The sequence below is a fragment of the Sesamum indicum genome, linkage group LG4 (assembly GCF_026168435.1).
Source record: "Sesamum indicum cultivar Baizhima isolate 11 linkage group LG4, ASM2616843v1, whole genome shotgun sequence".
NCBI classification, from domain to species: domain Eukaryota; kingdom Viridiplantae; phylum Streptophyta; class Magnoliopsida; order Lamiales; family Pedaliaceae; genus Sesamum; species Sesamum indicum.
This window is the reverse complement of record NC_142660.1, coordinates 13,349,259-13,364,287: the sequence shown is the minus strand read 5'-3', so window position 1 is coordinate 13,364,287 and position 15,029 is coordinate 13,349,259. Positions and strand designations below refer to the sequence as shown.

Here is a 15,029-nt window from a genome sequence, read left to right as displayed (position 1 = left end):
CATCGTGGTAGTGGGATATTGAGCTCACCACAAATTGCTGAGTTTTGGTTTTATTCAGTCCAATCACGAACATTGCCTTTTCGTCAAACGATCAGGCTTCGAATTTACTGCCCTCCTCGTCTACGTTGACGATATTTTGCTTATTGGGTCTTCTGAGGTCGCTCTTCAGTCGGTCAAGGAGTATCTGGATAAGCTCTTCACCATTAAGGACCTGGGTCACGGTAAGTACTTTCTTAGTCTTGAACTGGCTCGTTCCTCCTATGGTATTCATGTCACCCAGCATAAGTATCTTCAGGATATCTTGGCTGATTCCTCAATGCTCGATACCAAGCCTACTCCCATTACTCTCCCTTCTAGAGTTAAGATGACCGCTGACAACGGGTCGCTGCTTTCGGACCTCGGGACTTATAGGCGACTTGTGGGTCCTATATTTGGGGTTCATTGACCTGACGTATCTTTTGCTGTTCAGCAGCTCAGTCAGTTCCTACAGTCACCTCACACATCCCACTGGTCTGCTATGCTCCATATCCTACGATATCTTAAAGGTACATCCTCCACTGGTCTTTTCTTTCCTTCTTCTAGGTCGGGACAACTCTGTGCCTACTCTAATGCGTCCTGGGAATCGTGTTTGGATTCTCGTCGTTCCATCACTAGTTTTTGTATCTTCCTTGGGTCATCTCTCATCTCCTGTAAGACTAAGAAACAAGCCACGGTCTCCAGATCCTCTACTGAAGCGGAATATCGTAGGATGACTTCCACAGTAACTGAGCTCCGTTGGATTTCCTTTCTGCTACGCCACCTCGATATTCCCATTTTGGTGTGATAATAAGGCTGCCCTTCACATTATTGCCAACCCGATTTTTCACGAGAGCACTAAGCATCTGGACATTGATTGCCACCTGGTTCGCGATCAGTTCAAACTTGGTTTCGTATCCCCTTCTCACATCTCAGGTTGTGCTCAGGTCGCAGATCTTTTCACTAAGTCTCTCACTGCTAATGATTTTGCACTCTTCCTTCCCAAGTTGGGCCTCTCTTCCTCAGCTCCATCATGAAGGGGGGAGGTGTAAAGTATATGTACGACCTCGAGGTCACTGGACTGGACTCGAGGTCGTGTCGCTCACCAGGTCGCATCACCCGTCTGTACAAATGTACAAGTTCTTGAGGTCGCTAGTTCGGACTCGAGGTCGCGTTGCTATCTCTTGCGATCTGTTTTATACAGTTTTGCTATTTTGTCTTTTTTTGTAACTGATTAGTTTTTCGGTTATTGTATAGTTTTTGGTTAGTTAGCATTCGGTTAGCTAGATTCTTTTTTATTGTGTTTATACAAGTTTCTCATTGTAATATTTTTTTGATGATGAATGAATCATTCTTCCACCATATCACTTTGAGAATGAAGATGTTATCTTCTCCCTTATCTACCTTTCCTACAGCAATCGATAAAATAACTAACTTATTTAACTTTTCATATTTTACATAAATTATGGTTTTTTATTTCTTTCTTTTTTATTTCTAATGTAAAGTATTGATTTATATATTTTATTTTTATTTTTAATATTGTTTCTAATATATTTTGAAATATATAAAAAAATAATTCATTATCTGCACGCAGGAAAGACGTGTCATAATAACTAGTTTAAGATACATTTATTCCATGTCAAAAATTAAAGAAAACGCTCCTCATATTTTGTTTTTCTTTTTTCTATATATCACATCATATGTTTTCAAAGTGATTCTCTACAAAGCAAACGATTTCCATTTCTCATTCAATTCACCATTTTACCACATTTTTCTAATTAAAATTATAGTGAGGTGGTTTTACTATGATAAGTCCTTTGCTTGATGAGGTAATCACATACTTCATATAGTTGATATTTATGTATAATTAACACGAATAATGGTTGAACCTACAATCTTTTTATTGTATTAAAAATAAAAGATCATATTATATTACAATTATCGTACGGCATAAGATCTTACATTGTTAGAATCGAATATCTTTATACAATAGGGTTTGGCCACGAGGTATAGACTGGTAACAGCCCTAAGATTTAAGAATTGTGAGTGGGATAATTTATATATTAAGGATGTTAGAATACGAAGTATAGTAATCACGACATAATTAGCACTAATTAAAATAGATTAATGACTTGGTCCCACTAATGCGTAATGGTTTAGATACAGTCCAAATTAAAAACACGTGGGGCACGCAAATATATTGGAAAAAAAAAATTTAACTTTCCTGGCTTGTTTGAATTATAAGACCTAAATCATTTTTAAGAGAAACGCTGCCGTTGGTAGAAGACTTCACTGGTATTGGTCTTTTTGCAGACACATGTATTTTGCAACCAAAAAATCACTAAAAAATTATCAAAATTTCAAAATTATAAGACTGAATTGTGAAAATTATTTCGTGTAAGACCTAAACAGGCCACCCCCATGTTACATATAGAAAATTGTAATTTTTCCATATTAAAGAAAAGATCCATTGAAATTGCAAATTTGACGAAAATTTGGGATTCACATAAAGTGTACATATTAAATTTTCCTTTAGATTGTGGTTCGAGCATTTCCTTTTTAATTTTAAAATTGTAGAGCTTATAATAAACAAGAATTGACCGCCTTCTTATCACTCGGAGATCAAAAGTGTAATTCTTTTTCAGTTTTAACATACTATACTAGGCTCCAAATATTGAAAATGTCAAGATGCGTAGAGTCAACTCTGAACTCTTCTGTAAATATAGACGCATAAATGATGAAAGCTTAGATATAAATACATCCATACCACATCAGCATATCTAATTATATCAGCTATTTGAATAACTTATATCCACCCTTAAAATTAATAAATTAAGCACAAATGGCATCAGTGTATTTTTGGTACTGTAATTTAGATTATTCGGCATTTTCATCCTTTAATTTTTTAGATTAGCATTTTGGTCTTGCTCATTCTAATTTTTGCTACTACTGTCCTTTTTAGATTCACGTGACCTTTTGAAGGAGTTATTGTTCCTATTCACTCATTTTTGCAGGTATTTTTTTTTTTTTAAAATAGCATTTTTTGTCTAGTTGGAAGGAAAAACCTTAATTCCAAATTGTCAAACTAATTTCTGGCCATTTTTTTTTTCAAAAAACACTAAAATTGCATTTAAATTTAAACTTATAGGACTAAAATAATGAGTTCAATACTTAAAAATTTTTGTCTAATTTTTACATTAATAATTATGTTGTGACAATTATAAAATTGTTATTGTTATTTAGTATATATACTTAGTGAGAATTGTAAAATTATCGCTTGATACTTGGTAACTAATATATCTTTTCATTGAAGCGATTTAAAGCCAATATTGAATCAAATGGTTTAGAATCGTACTTTCTTCTTAATCAATACATATTCTCTTTAGTTGCCCTCCGTTTTTAACATTGTACAAGTTTGTCATGATCCCTAATCAAGTTTGTGACAAGTCCTAGCGACATTCTTAACATGTGACCGACTAACTATCTGAAATTTGACCTGTGGAGTACTCATTTTTCATGCCTGTTGACACAGACACACATACATGTCCAATAAATAACCCACTGAAAATAAAAATAGCAGTTTGACACATGTCTTATAATTATGCTTGCAAATCACATGTTTTATTGACATTGTTAATTAACGCAATAAAAATACTGAAAATTAGACACAACCCATAAAGATTACACTTAAACTAGGAGACTAATTCTGCATGATTTGCTCGAAAATCACGTGCTCTTGATATTACTAAACTATTTTAAGAATATACTTACACAAATGCACGCAACCGTTCGTCCTAATTACTATGGAATTGCTCGCAAACGTGGTCTTCAATAATTACCTGCGTAATTTTAAATGTTTAATGTCTTAATCATAGTGGAAAATGGCCAATTATCGCAAAAGTGTCCACCATCTAAACAATAATCAATAGTTGTTACTGTTGGCCTTTTCGATTCGTGTAATTTTTTTTCCCTATTGAGATATACGACTAATACTACCATATTGAGATACACGACTAATCCTGATTAATTAATTAATTAACTAATCACCAACAGTAATAATATTCGGATTCCCGCCAGCTGTCGTGTAATAAAACCAATCACAAGCAAGCAAGCGTAATAAAATAAGATTAATAAAGCTAATTAAACACCAGTCTATTGCAAGTGCTGCAGCCTAACTGTAACCTAATAACAAGTTTGCCGGTTTACTGTTGCTATTGTAGGCTGCCTGTCTGTATTTAACTGCGAGCCCACGGGGGTGCGGCTCCATTTCCACATAAGCTGCGCACATCAGCTTAACTCTTAGTAGATTTTCAAAAGATTTTGGTGGTGGGGTTTCCTTAAATTCTTGTATAGCTTGAAAATCACACACAAACACCCACTTCTGAGTGTGTGTGTGTGTGTGTGTATAGATATAGATTCTAATATCGGGTTCCAACAAAGGAAGCTTCTTGTCTTGGTGGTGAACTCCAATATTACTTAAAGATGTTTCCTTTACAAAGTAACTTGATAGTGTTTGAGGATGTCCCTTTATTTCTTGATCAAGATAAAATCCTGGAAGATCTGCTTGCAGATTGTGCTGTTCTTGAGGGCAATGAAAATACTGCTGATCAGGGTGTGAAAAAGAGGCAAAGAAAAGCATCGTCTGCAGCTGGAATTCAAGAGAACAAGGATGAGAGTAGCAACGAGACCAAGAAAATTATGCATAGAGATGTAGAAAGGCAGAGAAGGCAAGAAATGTCGGGTCTGTACGCGTCGATTCGATCCCTTCTTCCTCTTGAATATGTCAAGGTGAATAAATTAATTAATTACGAGTTCACTTTACCTTAATTAGTTTCAATATCGTAGCTAGCGCAAAATTAGGACAACCTTTTTTCTATTTCTCTCACATTGCTGTTTATGGGTCTGATTGATGTGTCTAGGGAAAGCGCGCTATCTCCGATCACTTGGACCAGGCGGTGAATTACATAAAACATATGCAAAAGAAACTCGAAGAAATGAAGATGAGGAGAGACAAGTTGAAGAACCTGTCTAATTCATCAGCCCCTAATGTTGATGCTGAGGATCGGGGCTCAAGTACAACTACTTCGTCAAATTGTCTGAAGGTGAAACTTTGCTGGGACGGAGTGGAGATCTTAATCTGCAGTAGCCTGGATGAGGGAGATTTCCCCCTTTCAAAAGTTCTTGCAGATTTACTCGGAAGAGGGCTCGATGTAATTAGCTGTATTTCTACCCGAGTCGATGGACAGTCCCTCCACAAAATTCAACTTCAGGTGAATCATATATATACATTGATTTTTACATTTTTATCTATAGATAATCTATGTACAATTGTTTTGATGGAATACCATATTTGGGAGTAGGGTTTAATTCTGATAATGTGTATGATTTTGGGTTTAATGTTTTCTTTTCCGTTGTCATCACTGCAGGTGAATGATCCGACAAGCATTGATCTGTCCAAGCTTCAAGACAGACTGTCTGATGTGATCGAGCAAGCTCAATCAGCAAGAGGAAGATCAAGATACCAGGAAAGCTCGAACTGATCTCGAATTTCTAGATATCTAAAATTGTTCCTTTTTAGTTTCATGCATCTTTAACCCGTTGATCTGGAAATTGAAGTGCAATCACTTGAATTTTAACATTTCATCTTTCCTGGTTTCATTCTTTCCTTTTTTCCCTCCACATCTCTCTTGTCATTGTCCGAATGGTTTAAAAATTTAACCTTGTTGGTCTCGACTCTCGAAAGATTAGATGTTTACTGTTGTTCAAATCTTGTAATGGAGATGCCATTTTCATGCAGTTCAGATTTTGTATATGAAGTTTCACTGTAAGTGAGTTTTAAGTCATGATGAGACTATTGCAATCTCACCTCATGGTACTGATCACTGTTCTCAAAACCTTGATGCTTCTGTCTGAGTATGATTACATGGCGAGTGAAGTCTGGTCTCAGTTATCCACAATACATCACTGAGACGGACAATACGTGTAAAAATAAAACACGGTAACAAAATTCCTGTCTCTTGCATCATAACTTATCTTGAATTGTTCAGACGATGCTGCCTCATCTCAGTGTGAAAAGTTGGCAACTTCTTTGTTCAGTGCTATTTGACATTGCTCCCCCCAGCTCTTCTTTCTTAGTCATCCATGAATTATATATAGGTCTAACATTGTTTGAGGTGTAGATGATCTTTGTTCTTGCTGTTCCGGGTAATGCTAAAGCTGCAAGCTTTCTGTAGTGTGAAATAAACTTGCAGAGGAGATTACTAGTCCTGTACAAGAGTGGCTTAGATGCATTTTTGGTCTCGCAATTTAGATCATTTGGCGTTTTCATTTTTTAATTTCTAGGTTAGCATTTTGATCTACATCTTTTTAATTTTCGTAATTTTGGTCGTTTTTTCGAGTTCACCCTTCTGGTCAGAAAAATACATGTGTCTCTCACATTATATTTCGAATTGGGGCTTTTGTTCGTATTGGCCAATTTTTGTCTTTTAATTTTCTAAAGTATCATTTTGATTTTGCATTTTTTAAGTTTTTACGATTTCAGTCATTTTTTCATCGGAGTTCATCCTTTTTGCCGGTGAAAGTAAATTCCAGAGAATAAAAAAACTGAAATCACAAAAATTAAATAGATGCAGGATGAAATGCCAAACAAGCTAAGTTAGGGGGACAAAAAAATACATTAATTCTGTCCACAAGAGTTATTCAATTCCGCACTCACTTGAAGTTTATTAGCAAGTATTCTTTATTTTCATTTGTGAATTCTGTTGAAATCTATTGCTGATGATAGATACATTGGGAAGAAATGCATAGGAAGTGAAGAAAGAATTACATATAATTATTGTAATGTGTTTTGGCGATTGAATGGCTGAAGATGATTTTGGAGGTTGGAAAGCAAGAAGAATGAAAAAGATGAAGAGTCTGCGTATGAAAATTTCCAATAATTTTGACAGCGAGTCTAACTTATTTTGGATACACGGAGAGTCTATTGTCGTATATAGCTTTATCGCATATTTAGTCCTGTATTTATAGTTATTTGGTCTTTTAGTCTTTGAAATTGTTAGGGTTGGTTTTTTCTTTTTCTACATTTGCCTCGCTACGTCATAAAAAATCATCCATGTAAATTCATTTTTCTCAATTTTTAACCAGCAAATTACTTAAACATGACACTTTTCGACCAACATTAAAAATTCCAAAAACTTTAATCTTGAAATCTCAAAATTAAAAAATGTAAAGTATCAAATTACAAAACTGACAACTTAAGAGACTAAAACAATAAATAATTATAATTACAAGACTAAAAATGCAGTTAAGCCTGTGCTATATTAAATTTGAAAGAAGGTTGAGTGATTGAAAAAGATTACAGAAAAATAAAATTTTCTTTTCACATGTCATTATAAAGTTCATTATGAAGTTGAAATTCGTTTTCTCTTTCTTCTTTTCTATTTTTCAAAAGATATATATATATATATATATATATATATAGTTTACAAATAATTGTAGTAAAATTTCAATATGTCGGACAATATGTCGTTGCAATTTTTCTATAAAAATGTCAAATTTTATGTTCATGTTTTGTTTCGTCTGTATCTGGTCGTAGCTATAGCGAAACTCTCCATGAAGAGAGATTGAAGACAGTTGCAATATTTAGTGGACCGACTCGGCCATTGGGTCTACATCAATTTGAAAATTTGGGTCACCTCGTATATCTTAGCCAAGCCCGTTACTTAATCCAAATACCTAATCATGGCAACAATTCAGTTTTGACCTATGAGAGGGCCACGGCTTAATCCTAAGGCCCCGTTTATATGACTTGATAAAGGTGAATTGAACAATGAATATGTCCGAATAAGGCATGGTAACTTACTCGACCTATAATAGTATAATTCGATTTTATTTTACATGTTATCCAATCGGATAAACTATCAAAATATGCATGTAAGAATTTCAACAAGTATACGATAATTTTCCAACTTAAAAGTTAATGTCATTCGTTTTAAGATTTTCTTTAGTTAGAAAATGTTTACTAAAAGCAAAAATCAGTTTACCAGTGTCCTCATTATTTCAAAGTAAAAGTGTCAATTTTCCTAGGCCCGGAGCCCACGTAAAATAATTCCTAATCAACAATAATTTAATGTAAAACCTTCCGAACGCCCTTTACCTTCCATTATCTATGTTCACATTAAACAAAATGGAAACATAATATTGTCTATACGTACTAGTGTGTGAAGCACACATTTGCAATTAATTAAAAAGTTGAAAAGCTAATTATTATTTTTTTAATCTTAATTAGGTAAATAGATATAAAACTAATTATAAGAAGTTTTCGAGCAAAAAAATAGAATGTGGGAGTTGAGGAGAGAGAAATAAAAAATTGCTGAAATATATATATATATATATATATTTTTTAAAAACAAAAAGAGGAATGCATGAGAGAACAAAAATACGTAGAAGTTGAGGAAAGGCGACAACAAGTTAGAAGAGAAACAAAAATAAATAAATTAAAAATAAAAAATATTAACAAATCAAAAAATTGAAGAAAACAAATACAATTTTAGTTCTACAAGTTGGGGGTGATAATTTTGGTTGTTTAAATTAAAAATTTGTTTCTATAATTTTAGAAATTTGACAATTTTGATCTTTTTTGGCCAATTTAGTCGAAAAATTCAACGTCATTAACCATATCAACATATTTTTAAGGAATTGGCAATTTTGATCATGTATTATTAAGGGATTGACAATTTTGAATATTTAACTTTGGATATAGTGATTTTAGCTCTCTATCTGTTAAAATAGAAACGATTTTGGTTGTTAAGCCTAATTAGTGACGATTTTGTCCTTTTATGATAAAAGCTTTATAGTTATATCACATGTTTTTAATCAGACTTAACATCCTCTCAAAATAAGATTAAGCCTCGATTAACTTCATACATCGGTTTGACTATTTTGCTACTAGGGAACTCATTTATTTTACGAACTTCTTCCAACCGTATTACCACAAAAGGTAGTTTATATATAGGTACTCGACTCCTTCAGTAGATTGTACCCCGAATCTTGGTGTATATTGTAGACTTCTCATTGCATTAGTTGTTGAAAGAGTCAAGTACTTGGAAATCATCTGTTGCGATAGTTTAGTTTAAAGAAGTCAATAAAATCAAGGGTTTGCAAATGGTGGCAAGACGGTCAAATCAAAGTATGAAATTTATGGAAGCTTAATTTTATTTTGGAAGCATATTGGGCCTGATTAAAAGTATGATTAGACTATTGAGTTTTTCTCATAAAATGTCAAAATAGTCACTAATTGGACTTAAGGATCAAATACATTACTACTTTGGAAGACAGAGGAATAAAATCGCTACATCTAAAGTTATAGGATCAAAATTGCTAACCCCTCAAAGATAAAGACCAAAAATATAATTAAAAATTACAATTTAAACTGCAACACTATCAAATTTACTGAAAGCCCTAATATAGGTACAAATATGACTAATGACGTGGAAATATTTTCAGTCAAATAGGTTGAAAAGGACTAAAATTATCACATTTTTAAAGTTATAGGACCAAATTATTAATTTTAATTTAAATAGAACCAAAATTGCCACCCGGTAACTTACCAGACTAAAATTGCATATTTCCCAAAATCGAAACATCAAACGAGTGCTTTTTCAATTATAAAAAGGTAAAGATAATTTCTCTAGAAAAAAAAAATAGTAAAGTATATTGCATTTATAGGAGCACGACTTCTCCCCAAAAAAAACGCAATATTATTTATATTTATCAGAAGAAGATCGTCTTACTTTAATAAAAAGAAATATATTCTTTTATCATGATATTATCTATCACTAAAAGGTCACAGTAAATAATACTTAACTAAATACATATAAAATTAAGTACCATGACAAATACTTTGATCATACTTAAAATTACATTGTGGTTATTTTCATTAAAGATGAAATTTTTACATTAATTTTTTTACTGTGTTAATAATATTAATTCACAGTAATTTTTATGTCATACTCATGTTTAATATACTTAGGGAATGTATAATTCATTTTCTTTTATTTGTTGTGTTCGTACCTTTTAATATTTAATGAAAAATCTACAATTTATTTTTATATAGTTTGTAAAAGTATGTAGTCCATGCCTTCACATTAATTAGCGGATTTTTTCACAAAGAAAATTGAAGTGTGTATGTAAGTAAATACCAAGTCAAGCAAAAGTGAGGGCAGACTCTGACTTTAATTAAATTTAAATTCGAATTATTTACATTTGTATGTTTTACTTCACATTATATATCATTAGGGAGTACAACTTCATAGATTGAGCCTTTTTCATTACCTCATGTATGAACACAATATCAGGTGGTGTAATATTTTATGTAGTAGGCCTGTCGGAGTATTAATATAGAATTCACACAGTCCCTGTCGTCCATTACAAATATTTTCGGAAAACTCAGCAGTTGTAGGGTCATTTTTCTTCTTTCTTCTTGTTTAATTCCAACATTTTTCCCTGGAAATCCTAAACAGTATCAGAGAGGGCCATTGCAGATCTCAAAACCCTGACCAACCGTATCCTCATCTTGATTATTAACTCCATCCAAATCCAATTGAAAATTCGATTTCAAGATCCTCATCATATACCTAAAGATGTTCACTTTACAACCAGGAGATGAGCTGGTGTTTGGAACCCCTTCAATTTCCGAACATGATCATAAATTATTCCCGGATAATCTTATCACGGGTCATGCTTGTATCGAAACTAATATTATTAATTTCAGCAGCAGCAGCAGCAACAACAACAACGAGCAACGGGACCTACCGCGATTTAGGCCTCGTCAAGGACAAAGCAGGAGCAGGGATGAATACAATATCAGGAGGATTTTGCATAGAAATATTGAGCGCAGAAGGAGGCAAGAAATGTCGAATCTTTACACTTCTCTTCGATCCCTTCTACCTCTGGACCATGTCAAGGTGAATAAATCAGCCTGATCAATTTTTTTTGTATTTTTTCTTTCTTTTCTTGTAAATATGTCCATTGTGTGAAACCACTGTGCCCACTAGGAAAACCTCGTTGTTTGTTAATTACATGCTGAAACCCTTGTGTCTGGAAATCTGAATTTTGTGAAAACATAGATAAACAGTTCAGATTTGAATTCTTCAGTTGTTGCTGAATATCGAACACTAAATACTAGGTTTGTACACATATGTCAGTTCCTCTAACCTTGGTATTCCTGGGGTTTGTCTGTAAGGGGAGACGCTCGGTCTGCGATCACATGCAGGAAGCTGTGAATTACATTCAGCACATGCAGAAGAATGTTCAAGAATTGAGAAGTCACAGAGACAAGTTGAAGAAATTGCCGAATTTATCAAGCACAAAAGCTGCAGCAGTTTCAAATGGTGGTGATAATTTGCCTAACTGTAGTGTTACGGTGGAGGTGATCCGCGATGGGGTGGAGATCCTAATCAGCAGTAGCATGAAAAATTCTGAGTTCAGGCTCTCACGAGTTCTTGCAGAATTGTTGGAAAGACAGCTTAATGTGGTAACCTGTGTTTCCACCAACGCAAAGGAAGGGTTTCTCCATAAAATCCAGGCAGAGGTAAAATATAGTACAAATGAAAATATTGCAGGAGTTAGGGTTTGTTTTTCTATTTCTTTTTTCAAAAGTATCTATATGTATTTCCATATCGACCAATACATACCCAAAAATATCCAATGATATATACCTATTATCAACCATAACATATATACTTATTATGATATGTATATGTATGTATAGCTAGCACTATCCGATAATATCGAATTATGTCACCATTAGCATGCTATATCAACTGTATTGGAATATTATCAGCCAGAAAATTTGGCTATGTTATGTTCATTGATATAATGAAATTTACACTTTATTGTTGAAGTTATTTGTAATATGATTTACTTAAAATATTGCTATATAAGGGATTTTTTCTTAATACTTTACAATTTTACTAACTTTTTAGAAGCTTTAAACATCCTATCTAAAATTTAATTGTATTGCCTGAAAATAACTCAATTCGGGAGTTACTAATATTGTTACCCTCTTGTTCATATATGGTTATATCTCTCATTTGCAGGCCAGCGATATGACAAAACTTGATCCATTGCTGCTGCAAGAAAGACTGACAAAAGCCATTATAAGTTAATCTAGGTTAGCTAGCTAGTTTTCTGAGATTCTATGAATAATCTGTTTGGTTTAGAGACCATGCAAGCATCAGAAAGGAATTGAATCTGCATTTATATTTATATATATATATATATATATATCATAAAAACTCTTGGATATATGTCTGCATCGTGTTCTATCATGTCTGATTACTTCAAATTGTTTGCCTTTCTGCTTAAAACTCTGCATGTTGGTCCTTTAAGAAATGGAGCTTGCAATTTGGTCCAATATTTTTGTAAAGTTTCTGAGTTGATAACACATGTCGGGAATTTGAATGGATCGGAAAATCACATATGCAAGCCACGTGTGTTCTCCAATTTAAGCCAACACACGACTTGCACGTCTTAGTCTCCGGCAAGATGTATCCTCTTATTGCGAAACTTACAAAAATAATGAACCAAATCACAAGTTTGGATCGAAAATCCAAATTATATAATTATATTCATGCAATCACATATTTCTTGTACCTACTAATCATTCATTTGGTTCATTGAATACATTATTCAAGTTTATCTTCCAGCAAATAAGGATATATATCTAAAGGTGGCAAACACCAATATTATTTTATAGATCATGCAAGAAATGTTATTGGATAACGTGTGCATGTCTCCTCACCTTCCAACTCGAAACTTACATAGATTAGGATTGCCAAACGAATGATTCTTGTCTTGCTCTAGAACTGACAACATTATTAACATACATGCAAAGTTGTCTTTACATAAAATTGTAAGTACTATTGTAATTAGGTAAGTGATTACTCTTATTCCTTTTTTTTTAAAAAAAAGCCATTTGTGCTTAGGCAGGGGTTTGGTGTTGACCCCTACTCATTTATTATTTGGAAAAATTAATAGAATCTCTCTATACAAGAAGTACATACTCCCTTTACATAAATGTTTAATTAGCTAAATCTAATTAACAGTAGTTTTATTGCATTGTTGTTCATGTATTGGAAAAAGGAGAAGTATATATTGAATTAAATTGTGATTCATGTTGAAGGAAGTTTATACGTATCTACCGCGTATTCTAATGAAGTTATTCCGAGTACTCGTTTGTAATAAAAGTCTCTGTTACATAGAAATTGGACTTCCTCTTCTATTGTGAGATTCTGTTCACCATGCATCCTCTCAAAACAGACTTTATCTGATACTTGGATTAATCTACAATACTACATGTATCTGGATTAGGAACTTGCTCATTGATGTACATTATGCGCAGGAAAAGGCTTGAACTTGCTGGCTGACGCGCGCGAGGGATGGTTCTAATAACTCTTGGAGCTATAATGATCCAGAAAACTCAGACAGGGAAAGAAGAACTAATTGTGTACTTCCAGAACGACATATTAATTACTTCCGAGCTAACAGCCAGTTGGCCAGAATGATTCGCTCTAGACAATCTGTTCCCGACCTTCCGATTTAGGTGATATGGTCTTAGATAGGTGGATTTTTTCTCGCAAGATATTGTTAATGTTGTTTTCGTACGTCTAAAAGGAGTAAGTACTCATTATTTACGGTTTTTTAATTATACTGGAGGGCTTTTCAATATTAATAAATGGACAGGAATCTATGCCAAACCCTATGTAGGCATAGACAACTTTTATCAAAAAAAAGAAAAAAAAGACATGTTACTTCCTTTCATAGTAAAGTACTGAAGCCTCTTAATAATTTTTCCTGGAAAGCATGAATGTCTTTTTCTTACGGCTAATTGGCCTTTTCAAATTAAGGTACATGTTATGAGTGATCTATACATGGCTAACTTCATGGAAGTTTCTCTGCAGCAGTGGTACTGGTCTGTATCCATAAAGTACACTCATATATATATATATACATATCGATTGCTATTATATATAATGTTGGGATCCTTAAATGTAATTGCAACCACCGGGCAAGAAGGATAGGAATTTGTCTACGTCTGTTTGATGAATAATTGAGATATATGATCTGGCAGTGGATGGAGTTGGTCCGCATGTACAATTTCATTAATACTACTTTCCCAACTTCTAAATTATTCAATTAATTATTTTCGTAGGTAAACAATTTCCACTGTCGATTAATGGTCTTTCCTTAATCATGCAAAACTCGGACTTTGAGCTAATTAATGAATCTGTCGATCTGTAAGAAAATTAATTCAAATTAGAAAACCCAACCTGTGTTTCTTTATTTTCTAATGTGATTTTTGGGTTTAAAATTTAAGTGTAACCTAACTTTTATATGTCTGTAATTGTAGAGAACAATTATTGTGGTTGTTTCAAGATTGCGCTTTTGATTGGGAATTAATGATTGAGATGAAGTGGGTAGTGGGCAGACAAGGAGTTGGTGATAATGTTTGTTAATATTATTTCAACTACTAATAATTGTAAATCAATTCATGCAAAATCAAAAATGTCAATTCTCCTAAATTATAAGACTAAAAATGTCAATGTCCTCTAAGTTACAAAACTAAATTGCAATTTAAAAAGTCAAGTGCAAGTCACTTACAATTTTCTGATCAATTTGACTAGAAAAAAATGAAAATTGCAAAGATTTTTAAGCTATAGAACTAAATTACAAAAATCTTTTGTGCATGACCAAAATATCACCTTGATAAAATAATAATTATTTATCATAATTTTAATTCATAACCAATAATATTGAAGTTAATAATAAATTTGCTTCTAGTATATGTATGCAAGTTGTAACATTCACCTACTAATATCGAGGAACCAATATAATTGTTTGAATATTCTTTTAAATTTTATTATTTTCAGCATACTAATTTGGGGTTATTTTTAATAACTTTTATAATTGACTTTGGAGCTTAATAATTTACCACATGCTTGTTGATCATTTGG

The 15,029-nt window shown here is 33.0% G+C and overlaps 2 protein-coding genes across 2 annotated transcripts; both read left to right on the top strand.

Annotated features, from left to right (window-relative positions):
* Positions 1 to 4,271: 4,271 nt before the first annotated feature.
* Positions 4,272 to 5,909, top strand: LOC105160540 (transcription factor bHLH36). The gene is made up of 3 exons (XM_011077967.3): positions 4,272 to 4,803; positions 4,935 to 5,285; positions 5,442 to 5,909. The coding sequence occupies exons 1-3, from the start codon at positions 4,498 to 4,500 to the stop codon at positions 5,553 to 5,555; spliced, it is 771 nt and encodes a 256-aa protein (XP_011076269.1). The 5' UTR covers positions 4,272 to 4,497; the 3' UTR covers positions 5,556 to 5,909.
* A 4,552-nt stretch (positions 5,910 to 10,461) lies between these two features.
* Positions 10,462 to 13,973, top strand: LOC105160722 (transcription factor bHLH118). Its single transcript, XM_011078201.3, has 4 exons — positions 10,462 to 10,979; positions 11,258 to 11,605; positions 12,114 to 12,187; positions 13,418 to 13,973. Exons 1-3 carry the CDS (start codon positions 10,656 to 10,658, stop codon positions 12,180 to 12,182), a joined length of 741 nt encoding a protein of 246 aa, XP_011076503.1. The 5' UTR covers positions 10,462 to 10,655; the 3' UTR covers positions 12,183 to 12,187; positions 13,418 to 13,973.
* Positions 13,974 to 15,029: the final 1,056 nt, after the last annotated feature.

Coding starts and splice junctions, on each gene's coding strand:
- LOC105160540 (XM_011077967.3), top strand. CDS start 4,498: ATGTTTCCTTTACAAAGTAACTTGATAGTGTTTGAGGATGTCCCTTTA. Junction 4,804..4,934: donor TTCCTCTTGAATATGTCAAG/GTGAATAAATTA, acceptor TGATGTGTCTAG/GGAAAGCGCGCTATCTCCGA. Junction 5,286..5,441: donor TCCACAAAATTCAACTTCAG/GTGAATCATATA, acceptor TCATCACTGCAG/GTGAATGATCCGACAAGCAT.
- LOC105160722 (XM_011078201.3), top strand. CDS start 10,656: ATGTTCACTTTACAACCAGGAGATGAGCTGGTGTTTGGAACCCCTTCA. Junction 10,980..11,257: donor TACCTCTGGACCATGTCAAG/GTGAATAAATCA, acceptor TTTGTCTGTAAG/GGGAGACGCTCGGTCTGCGA. Junction 11,606..12,113: donor TCCATAAAATCCAGGCAGAG/GTAAAATATAGT, acceptor TCTCATTTGCAG/GCCAGCGATATGACAAAACT.